A 12,229-nucleotide genomic window follows, 5' to 3' on the forward strand; every position below is an offset into this window, starting at 1 on the left:
CAAACTCGTAGATTAGCGTAGGATTAGATGGCATCAGCGTCACCATTGCAGAGTCCCCCGTCACCATGCTCCATTGGATTCCCATATTTGTAGTAGCACCAACGCAAATCGCGGTGAGCACACGGTAATAGTAACGGCGGTGACAACGACGAAGAAGTGTCACGGAGCGGTGACGGCGTGTGGCCAGCCGCACTTAACCGAGCAGAAACTTAACGTCACAACAATAGCAGCAGCAGTCGACAACAACGGGGGCGTACGCCTGCGGACGGGGAATATAGGCAAAAGATCATGTGATCGTATAGTTTTCACTTATTCAATCTTTGAACGGAATCCTCCTGTCGACAGGTGTTGCAGATGCGGTTGCCGCTATCGGTGTCGGTTGGCCATGGTATTGTACGGTGTCGATGCAGTTTGGCGCATGGCGACGCTACAGCGGTATCGGTGTTATTAGCTGTCGTTATTTTTTGCGTTTGCTAATCGTGACGATGTGGATTGTGACCGTGTGACGCGATATGTCAAAATTTCCGAGATGTGCATTTCCGAGATTGTTTCCGACCTCGGAGCGTCTGTCTGTCTGTCTGTCTGTCTGTCTGTCTGTCGTGCTCTCTGTGAGTGCGGCTGGTGTCAACGCGTATGCGTGTGTACACTTTAGACAATGCGTTACTTGTGCGTTCTCAATCTTAGTGTCATTCTGATTCAACGAGGTTCGTTCAACCGTATGTGTGCACATAGTTTACATGAATATCGATACCAATTTTCGTCCGGCTTTTCTACGAACATTTTTGAGCCTACTATTCAGTTTGTCCCGTAAGCCCAGGCGTATTTTGTGCAACAAACATCGAACTATTTCGTCCTTCTACTGTAGGACGAGTGTACCTTGAAATCAAATTATAGCTGGCTATTGTTCGCCTCCAGAGTTACGTTATTAGCTCAATCAACAACAATGCTTTCCATGAACACTGCAACGAATTTAAAAAATAAATGCGCCTTCCCAGACCTATACACTATCAGACAGAATGTAAGTTGACAGTCAGATAACGACAACGATAATAATAAATCAAAATATTTTTGCCTGACATCATCATCGTCATTAGCGTGTGTTGACATGGGGATGACAAGGATCGATCCTACCTCTTCACATTACAGCATAAATCTTAGCATTACAGAATATTCCATTAAAAAAAAAAGGCATAGATAATATATCATTCATGAAAGGATACCGTTTCATATAAACAGATGGGGATTATTTATATAGATAGATATACGTTTTCTATATATATATATATATATATATATATATATATATATACTAAAAGAGCGCTGCAAAGATTTGTACAGGAGCTAAGTTAAAACACAGTAAACTTCTGTATTCTGTTATGAGTTATGTGATACGATATTAGTTATGATTTTACAGGCAGATTATACCTAGACCTCTTTGACAGGACGTGACTGTTACCACGAAAACAATCTCTATATTGAATCTTGAAAAAAAATAGCCACAAACAGGTGATGAATTAATCTAGATTTCAATTTTGCAAAATCCGCAGCCGATGTGTAGCTTTTAACTTTACTTAACTATTGCATTGCTAGTTAATAAAATTGACTGTGGACCACACTCTCGAATGAAGAATAGTATACGTCATTGAAGTACGTGAAAAAAAGGTCGAATTATATCCTTTTGCAAAAGTCTGCCATGGCCTAATATGATGAGTTAATGTCTAGAATTCATATGTTGAAACGAATGTAACTTTTGACAATGTCTACCTCTCTTCTGTGGAGTTCTATAGGGATCTTGCGATCTATGATTAACCTCCAAACGAACCTTTTGTTCAGAAGTCGTAACCGAACAGATCGGATCATCATTTGTACGATGGGTTCCTAATGTGCCATAGCCGCCGAACAAACCCCCAGTAATTAACGAATAGTAGAATGATTTACGCACAATGTTTTTAGGTAATATTTTCCCAGCGTAACTGGGTGCAGGTGTTGTTGCTGTTGTTCTAAAATAAGATCTACCTTAAATGGTCACTTATATACCCTTATCCTAAATAGTAGACTTTGGAATTGTCGGGCTATTTTCAACCTTATGTAATCTTAAATCTTTTTTTGTAAGACTAACAATATCTCATCATAGTTTCGATAAGAAAGAGCGATAAAGGCCATTCGTAATTTGTAAAGTATAAAGCCTCTTCGGTTTTGATTGTACAGTCAGCTTCAGACAGTCGCTCGGTCTTTACGTTTCTGCTCGGCTTAAAATTCTGTTATTTTCATCTCAGGTGATTTTCGTCAGGAGGTAGGGCAGATTAAAGATCGCTTCGTCGGGCTTCTTACTTACATGGAACATCTATAACCTTTTGGAATGCCCCATGTAATAACCCAAAGATATTGACGATTGCTAGCATGTCGGACGACAATTTTACGATGACTTGGATGGGAAGATCCTCGTAAAATGTGATCATTTATTCGTGTGCTTATCGTCTACATGTTCATCGGTTACACCTAGTAGCGATTCCTTGGCAATAGTGGTGAAGACAGCTAAGCCTATGGACTGGATACTCTGAATCGGTTAAATCCATAAAGCAATTCAAGAAAAAATAACAAAAGGCATGGTGTAACACCACGAGCAGCGATCATTTTTTTAGCTCTGATATGTAGTTCTTGATGCTAGGTAACATAGATTAGCTCAACTAGCCATAAGAGGCCATGTTAGGTTGATAAACGGACGTTGGGTCGACGCGGGTAAGCGGCTACTGTTAGTAGCTGCCAAATGTTCATGCGTTTAAATTGAATGATTCAATTCAGGAGCGATCTCTCTCCTATCAATTCCAGTAATTATTTTGCAGATGTGTGAAGTTCTTTGCTCTTGTGAAACAGAGATTATTGACCATTCAGAAAACTCAAACCGTAGAAGTGGTAAGTATAGTATCGTTTAGTCAGTTACTGGAATAAGGACAAGCTCAAATATAAAAACGATAATATAAAGGATTTGTGATCCACTTGTTCATAGTGACTACCTCTTTTCTATGTAACAGTGAGGACTGTAAAATGGCCGCTATTACCTTTATCGTTGTACATATGGACTGAAACCGAAGCCTTGCTATTTCATGATACTTGATTGTCGTGTTATTAGTAACTTTTACAAATATAAGGCCAAAAATATACATGCATCCTTCAAACGTTTTAGGAACGTTCAGTCTTCGTAAATTTTTATCACGTTTATTGTGCTGACATGACAAATTGTAACCAAGAGAGCACCTGCTATCACGAACTCACTTCCATGACGGCGCTGTAGCCTGCGTTGAAAATATGATGACTATTTCTTGCTTGAAAATAAAACTACGCATAAAGCAGGCCTCTTCTCTATTAGGACGAATCGTTTAGCCTAGCCGTAACCTTGCTTCGTTGACGCACGGGTCGTAAGTGTGTACAGGCTGTAAGCCAACACGCTCGTAAACTGTGGTCAAATCGGTCTGTAATAATATCTGTAGATTTTGTATGCTTATTGTAACAGCATACTGAATTGTTATCGTTAAGGGCTTATAAAATAATGGTTGTCTGTAGAAATTTTGCGATAAGTTGCGGCTGACTGAAAAGGAACGGACCAACGGCATCCTTGAGATCGTGAAGTGCTGGAATCTCAACCTATTTTCCCTGACCAGGTGTCTAGGCCTGTATTTGTCCATTCGTCCTACCGAATTTGTGCCACAAAGTGATTTAAGTTAGGTGGCTTCGTAAGTGAGCCAGCAACAGGCAAATTTGCTTTTTGTTTTGTGTACAATACAATATGGTTCGAATCGTCAAAATGATAATTAGTTCTGTTACGCTAACAGTATTTTTTGTAGCAGTTTTTTTTTTAATCAATTTATTATTCTAGAAATACTGAGCGTATTTACGTTCTATTTACTACTCTAAAAAATAACATCATGAATATGCATCTAAATAAAATTTATCTTAGTCAAAATAGCCCATTGTGAATTGCAGTGGAACAAAGGACTCACAAATGAGCATACAACTGGACTACACAAATTGAATTGTCAGAATAAAACACAATCAATGAAAAATGACTGAATATTAATGATGAGAGTGACGTCAATCAAAGAAAGAAACATTGATTTTATTTGTGTATTTATTAATGATGCGCAACCTTGTTCCCTCCTTTGTACGTGTTCCTGCTTCAAACGTTTCGTTATGTTTGCCTTTGATTTTAGGCGGCAGCGTTCAGTGCTGAATGGGGTTGAGATCTACCGCAATGTCTGACTACACGACCATAGTTGGCTTAAACGATGGCGTCGAAGGTGGAGGCAACTGGATTAAGCCAAACATGGCTAAATTATGTATTGCGCTCGGACTGTTTTGCGGGACAATGCTTTTCGCTTCGATTCCGGTGCTTCTGTCGCGCCGCTCACACAGCCGACGTTTCATGGTTCGCCACGTTCTCACAGGACTATCCTGCCTTGGCGGCGGTGTATTTCTGGCCACGTGTTTCCTGCATCTAATACCGGAAGCTACAGAGAAAATGGACAACGCACTCGTTGATGCTAAAATTGACATAAATTTACCTCTGCCCTATGCGATAATAATCGCCGGATTTCTTCTCGTGCTCATTTTAGAACAGGTAAACATACGAAGAGTTGTACCGTAAAGGCACACCAGTATTTACTTTTAATTGCTAAAAGTGTCGTATTTATACGTTATCATTGATTTAAATATCTCCTAAAATGACGGTTTGACTTAGGACAGTAGTTTGGATACAACGAAATGCAATTGACGCAAAAAATTGCGCATCCTTTACGTGCACTAAAAAAAAAAGTCTCAATTTTAGTGATTAGTTTCGTTAATCTAAGGCATATTTTAGCAGTAGTTTAAAACAAGCCGTTTTTTGCTAATGGTGTAACCGAACTCAGCGCACGCATCATTGTGATAGCTTATTCAGAAGCACATAATGCAAATTTATCTCAACGATGTAACGACAAAATTTACTTTTTAAATTTTCGCCACCCGCATAGCTGTTTAAATTTTTTCTTTTCCGCGCAGTCTAGCAAATGATCTGATTAACCTGATTACGAACTCCCTAAAGTGGAAATGATATTTTTCCTCTGTTTCTCCTAGTAATCGTTGCTTCGATTAAAGCTTCATAGATTAAAACAACATTATACCGAGTAGCTAGGCTAAGTGCGTTGTTCTCGGGCGAGACAACGTCCCTTTACCCACAACTCTCAACGATAGACCCATTCAATTTGCCAACTTTTTTCCACAAATCCTTACTAAGAAGACCGCTTTTTACTAGAGTTTATAAGTGATTACCGACCTTTTTCATCTTGGAGGCATTCATTATTCAACACACTTTATAGAGAAATACGTTTTAGTTTTTTTTTTTCTAGCTTTCGAAAGTACCCTTAAAGGCATCTTACAGCCGCTCTCGGGAAAAGCAAACTGGAAACAAAATGATCACAGATACTGTTTTGTCTATACGAAAAGTTACTATTGTTAGCAAAGACGAACGATCAAAATTTATATGGTTAAGATTCATAAAGCATTGAGATCTGGTAGTGTCTGTTACGATGACCTTGTGAGTCGACGTATGATCTAGCCTACTCACAACTGTTCGACACGATATTCCTCCGCCGCTTCTTGCCGGCGCGAATTATTCTTTTGGTTTGAAAGATTTTCGGTTTTGGCCCTGTTATATCTGCTCATTTCTAATTATTATTGCCTATAGGCAAAAAGGTTTTGTGGTGCGATACGCATTTGTCGAAGGCTGCATTGAGATGAATCGAATTATGCCCATGCTCGTGGTCAAATAAACGAGTACCCTCATCTTCTACAGTTTGTAGTTAGTAACACGCCCTGAGGATCGGTGATCTGATTTGTTATGTATCCCCACGGTTGGTCTTACCAGCAGGCAGACCTGAAAAATTTGTTATTTTGTCACCTAAACAAGAAATAAAAAAATACATCAACAAGTTTAGTCCGGACAGGCTCAATAATTTCTAGAAATGCTTGCTTAGCGCGCTATATAAACATCGGATGTCAGAATGTCACGATGCTTTGGCGACAGATGGACCTAGGCATATCAGCAGCGACAAAAATGTAATGGTCTGCAGTAGATATTGAGGCCTGGCCGTCCAATTGGGTAATAACATTGAATCGAAGAGTATTATATGTGTGCTTTCTAGTTTTCAAGTAAGTTAATAATTTATTTCTTTCATTTATGTTTTGTCAGTGCTCTGTCGTTTCGTTTGTTTCTCTGTTGATACCCTAATAATGACCAATATGGCAAGCATATTACCGTAGAAAAGCTGCGCGTGACAGAAACTTCTTTACTTCTAGAATAAAAATCAAAATAACTCAGATTTTCTTTACTGGCTCAATTATTTCATCTTTAATAGAAAAAATGTATTTCAATAATAAGGTTCTTATCTAGTACCAGAATCATACGTTCTCAAGTGAGGGAAATCTTACAATTAAAAAGAAAAAATATATGTAGGTGTTGCAAGACTCGTAAGCACCTGTCATATCGGCTTAGCCTGTCACATCCCCATACGGGATCGTGGCATTACAGTCTCATGTTCCGGCTAATTGGCGAATATAATTTCGTATTTCCGACGAGCGCTAGTTACCTAAGATAAGGTAAAAAAAAAATTAAAAAAAAAAGAGTAAAATAAGTTGTCTTTGAGGGTTTGGCTTAAATGATTTGTTGCCATGGTAACGTTATACTGCATTTGGCTTGCGTGGTCATTGGTACTATGTTCGCTATGGTTCATTGCAACGAAACGTTAATATATTTTCTGAAGCAAACATGTCTATTAGTTCGTTCCATTTTCTAATCCCATGTATCGTATTGTCAATTACAGTTCATTCACTCGTGTAGTGGCATGGACCACAGCCACAGTCACGGTCCGCGCCGTGGAGCAGACGACCTAGGCCCAGCGCCAGTACCTAATTATGGAACGATTCACAGGGAGGCGATGAATGATAGCGAACGTCAGACAAACCGAGAGGTCGGTGGTTGTGCTCAAACCGATGAAGCGCTGAGGCTAGCCAACGAAGGTGTCACCGTCGTCCAAAACGATCTTCCTCATCCAAACAGTCAGCATGATGAGAATGACGTTGACCAAGACGTTGAGGACGACGATGCACAACGCCAATTTGGTATACCTTCGGTTGGTGATGGGGCCCCCACTTCTTCCTTCTCTTCCAATTACCTCGACGGAGTCCTAGAAGGCGGCATGAATAAACCCGTTGGGGTACGATGGCAACTGACCACGTCAATCTTCTCTTTCATGCCTCCCTCCCCTACCTCTACGTGCCGCTATTAATTTCGTGTAGCATCTGCTGACTCATCTAAATTTTGTCTGTTCTCCTTTTTTACATGTCGCCCCTTGCAAACCGCTTTCTATCCTCCTATATACAAATCTGTGCAGAAGTTTTGGCATCTTCGACGCCGAAATCTCTGAGCCAACACACAGCAAACCTTAATTAAATAACTAAGGTTTACTGTTCGTTAAATAGTGTTGAGAATTGTTACAGTTTAATATCATCGTCCTGAGTTTGCGCAGACTTCTTTTAGTCACTGACAAATTTTGTATCAGTAATGATAGATTATTATAATCACATGTTTGAAAGCGTTAACGTTAGATGATAAAAGTTAGTTTCGTTAATTAAATAGGTCGGCATAACGCTGATGACAAGATTAGTGAGTGTTATTCTCTATTCTAGAGTATAGAACGTGTTATTCATAAGTATTTTTTACCAAGTGTTTTTACAAGCTTCATGAGCATAATGTGTTTCTATGGGCGCCAAGGTTTATCTGTTGCATAACTACTAGTTTTCTCGCTAATTTTATAGCCTAGACTCGTTCTACAGGGTACACTATTTTATTTGCCTTTTATAACGATCTCATTAAACAACATCTGCTAGCTAACGTAAAGCTTCAGCTGATAATCGGGGAAAAATTCTCTTTGGTAATGCTAACGGGACGCTAAAATATCAATAAATAGATAAATTTCAATTTGCTATCCTGCTTCTTCGGTTCTAAATTGGGCTCTATGGATAACTTTTATAAAAAAAAAAAAAAGAAGAATATTTATTCTGAATGTACTCCCCTTCCCGATGTTTACTGAATCTAATGGAACTAATGAAACTCGAAATCGCTACTCAGTCTGCAAACCCCAAACCGAGGTAAACTTGAAGATGTCATAACGTTACAAATTCTGCGCATTTATGAGGTAGCACAGACCTATTAAAATCCTTTAAAAGTTCAACCATGATGGGAGCGGGACGTAACCGCGCGGCATATCCACGCAATACGTTTTTGCATCGTGTAAGCTAACTAACATTAATATATTACTTTTTGTTTCTTTAAAGCAAATGGATGACGATGAATTTGATGAGCTGACCGACGAAGAGGATCGCATGACGGCGGTATCCATGCACGGTGATCCGGGAAGTCATTCCGCGTTCCGAGCAATTGTGATGGTGTTTGCCCTGTCATTGCATTCTATTTTTGAAGGTATAGCCATAGGGCTTCGACCGACAACACAGCAGGTTTGTTTTATATGTTCGTATTTTATTCATTATTATTATATATTCGGTTGCTCGTATGCGTGTGTTCACTAGTTCGACATTTAGATGAAGAACGGTTGCAGCATACGATTCCTCTCCGGGGCTTCGATTCGAGTACCCTTCGGACGAAGCGCATTACCATTCTACGAGCTAACAGAAGAAGTAGGAAGCGCCTCTAAGAAGTTGTTGGCTGTCTTACACTAAACCTTAGTTCCTTGAAGGTAGAGAAATTTTCAGAGTGGATATATTATTCAGCATCTGGACGATTGCTGCCACAGTGCAAGCAAGCAGTCGCTCTAGCTTTTATACAAAAGACCATTATATAGACCATTTCAATTCGTTGTACTATGTTATTTGATTATAATAAACAGTTTGCCGCTAGCATTGAAGTACTGAAAGGTCTACACTACTTTTGTAATCAGTTCTTATGTGTAGATTCTCTTCTACATTTAGTTCAATTGGTTGTTGGCTAGCAGCAGTCACCGCTATGTCGTTCTATGCTTCGGCCTGTTGCAGGTAGTTCAGCTATTTGGAGCGATCGTTGTCCATAAATGCGTCATTGCCGTTACCCTTGCGACAAATCTTGTCAGCTCAGTCACGCGAATGGGGCACATTGCTGTCTTTTCGTGCTTGGCAGTTTTTGCCGCTATGGCGCCAATTGGCATCGGAATTGCGATCGGCATCGATAGCGCCCCCGCAATGGTCAACGGTGTATTGCAGTGTATCGCAGCTGGAACATTTGTGTACATAACATTCTTTGAGATTTTGCCGCATGAGCTCAACTCCAGACATACGGGAGGTTCGCGATTGTTTAGGATTTTTATGGTCCTGCTCGGCATCGGACTTATCATTGGCCTTATGCTCACTTTCCCAGATCAGGACTAAAAACATCAACGACATAAACGCACTAAAGCCATAACGGTTATTCGAGGCTTTAACGAAAAACAAACAAGTAGTGGACTTTGGCTCCTGGCAAACAGTTAGCAAGAGAGATCTAGCCACAGGTGGACCAGGGTCTTATCAGCCCAGTTTTGAATCGATTGAATGTGTAGCATTACTTGCGAGCCCATCTAGAAGAACGCATACCTGGCTATTTGCGATGAGAATCTAATGTCGGGCCGCCGCTTCATAGGGACCGAGTGCAATGCGTCGCCTACTAGAAACCAGTAATATATAATGCCCCTACTGATTCATTGAAGCTGAACAGATAATAATCGTTTTCAAGTTTGGGGCCGAAAATACTACCCTGCGCTATTCTGCTGTTACAAGAACTTGCCAGTTTATGTTATGAAATAGGCCTTTTCGTCGTATATTGGATCCTTTTAACTCGAGAATGATCCTAAACTGTCTCCCTTTAAAGCGGGAAATGATCATGGTATCGTTTGCCTTTCGTCAAATCTCAGGGAAAGACTTACAATGCCACAGCATTACTCTCTACGATACTACAAACGCGCCTAGTTGACTCCAATGCATCGCACCTATACCGGGAGATATCGCTTCTGCTAAATCGTTGTTGGCCCTTCTATTACGTTGTTTTCAGTTGATGTTTCATATTCTAATATAACATTATTATGTTAGATATGAAGTTCGAAGTAGGATGCCACTAAAGCCTAAGACGCTGTAACGCTCAGAAAGTAAATACAAGGGATAAAAAAAATGCCAAGCGAACTTATAGATAGAAGTAAGTTACCAAATATTTTTTTTCCGGCGATTAGATAGATCAGTGCTTAAATGTCCATAAGCACTGATCGAAGCACAATCGGTGAAGCACATAAACGAATGTACGTTGTTAATGCCGATCGTATACGCGAGGCATTAATGCCTATCGGCAAAAATGCGAAGAGTGAGAAAGATCTGTAGCATGTTAGTACTTTTATAGAACTAAGCCAACGTAAAAGTGACGAAATCTGTTGTTTAAAAGATCGCAAACACACGTAAACGGCACATACGATGAGAAGACGACAGCAGCAAATGTAAGAACTCCGTGTGTTAGTTTTAAGCTTTTTCAACACACTGATATGACTATTACAATGTTGTTTTATACGAACCGGTCGAGGCGCGAATAGGATCAAGGGAAAGATTGTAGTTGATCGCTTTGTTGTTGATTAATGTGCTTCTGCAAATGGATATAAAGCATCCGTTATGTAACTGATGACATGACGCGGTGAGCGTTCCACCTCGCTAGTTTTTTCCTCAATTTGAAATTGTACCTATTAGTCAATCGATAATCGAAAGACGTATATGTGAAAGGAAGGAAAGAGTCTATTTTGAACAAGAAAATATTTTTATATACCAATGTTGTCTAGATAAGCGTGTTGTTAATGAGGCATGTTAGTGGAAGCGTGGTCTACAATGCATGTCTTATTTAAAATAAAGTTCCATTTGTGCGGATAAACAAAATCCGTAAAAGCTTTAAGTCGTTACTTTACAAACATTCATATGTGCAGCATCCACACATGTATAAGTAAGTGACCAAACGAATTTTCCTTGATCGTTACCTTGATAACGCTAAAGATCCATCGCTAAAAAACCGTTTATCCCAGTACATTGAATAAACAAAGCTAGGCATAAAAATAATGAAAGAAGAAGAAACTAGCAACCATATCGTTGAGGGTGACCATTAGAAAGATATATATATATATGTATGTAGTGTGTGTGAATGGTACCTATGGCGTTTTTCACGTTGGTTGCGAACCCGAAAAACGTAGAGGTATATATATACACATTTATTTTTTAAGCCTACATTTATTCTAGGAAAATATTATGCACAAGCAAAAACAATTACATTTAGATGGAATACGGTCTATGAACCGTAAAGTAACAAACAGGCGGCCAAAATCGTTGCTGTTATCATCGTTGAAATATAACATCGACCTTTTATATGGCATACTCTTCGTTGTTACCTCTGTTTGAGATGTCCTTCCACTGAAACTGCGATGAAATTGTACTTCCGGGAAAAGTTGTCAAATAATCATTCACTAAACAACTAATCGAGAAATTCTCGAGTACTTCCCAGTGCTTCGAACTAGCTATGTATGTTCTCATGCGAATGACTAAATGAAGCTTGGAATTTTCGGAATGTTGAATAAATGTGCTATGCTTGAGTAGACCGGTAACAAAGAGAGATTATAGTGGGGCAAAAAGTTACTTTTTTGGTGAATAAATCATCGTCTACTGTGGCGCGTTTCAAAATAAACAAATCAAGAAAAACGTACAGAAAGTTTTTTTTTTTTTTACTGAGCATCATTTTCATAACATTTTCGAGAGATTACCGAACTTTGAGCAAGGTGTTTCCGGCCTCTAAGGTGAACATTTGTGAACACATTTCTTTGATGTCGGTACATGCATCACTATTAGAATATGTATTTATGAGATAATGAAAAGCAATGACGGTACCGACATGGGCGTAGGCATCGAACAATAGGCCAGTGTGCCCTGCTCGGGTCCATACCATTATCGTCGTAATCATTAGCTATCGCGGAAGTGGAGGGGCCCACAGCAAGCTTGATCTGTTTAGCTGTTCGCTCATTATATTCACAAAAGAATTGATTGTTGATTGAAGTTCCCGGCAGAGCAAATTTTCTGTAGACCCTGTAGCGGTACTCGATAGATTTGGTAAGTTAAGCAATCTTAGTTGGTGGGGCATGTGGCCCTCTTTAGTAAT

At 39.5% G+C, this 12,229-nt stretch overlaps 1 protein-coding gene across 4 annotated transcripts; it reads left to right on the forward strand.

The window, feature by feature from the left end:
• On the forward strand, positions 1-11,785 carry LOC111254885 (zinc transporter ZIP1-like). 4 transcript variants are annotated; one of them, XM_086974906.1, is made up of 6 exons: positions 1-1,018; positions 2,844-2,913; positions 4,209-4,615; positions 6,855-7,247; positions 8,368-8,547; positions 9,082-11,785. In XM_086974906.1, exons 3-6 carry the CDS (start codon positions 4,229-4,231, stop codon positions 9,448-9,450), a joined length of 1,329 nt encoding a protein of 442 aa, XP_086831032.1. In that variant the 5' UTR covers positions 1-1,018; positions 2,844-2,913; positions 4,209-4,228; the 3' UTR covers positions 9,451-11,785. The 4 variants fall into 4 exon arrangements, with proteins under 4 accessions (XP_086831032.1, XP_022671958.1, XP_086831033.1 ...); XM_022816223.2 differs by lacking the exon at positions 2,844-2,913; XM_086974907.1 differs by lacking the exon at positions 2,844-2,913 and having other exon boundaries at positions 1-704.
• The last annotated feature ends 444 nt before the right edge of the window (positions 11,786-12,229 follow it).

This window comes from Varroa destructor, unplaced genomic scaffold (assembly GCF_002443255.2).
Source record: "Varroa destructor unplaced genomic scaffold, Vdes_3.0 BEIS01000007.1, whole genome shotgun sequence".
NCBI classification, from domain to species: Eukaryota; Metazoa; Arthropoda; class Arachnida; order Mesostigmata; family Varroidae; genus Varroa; species Varroa destructor.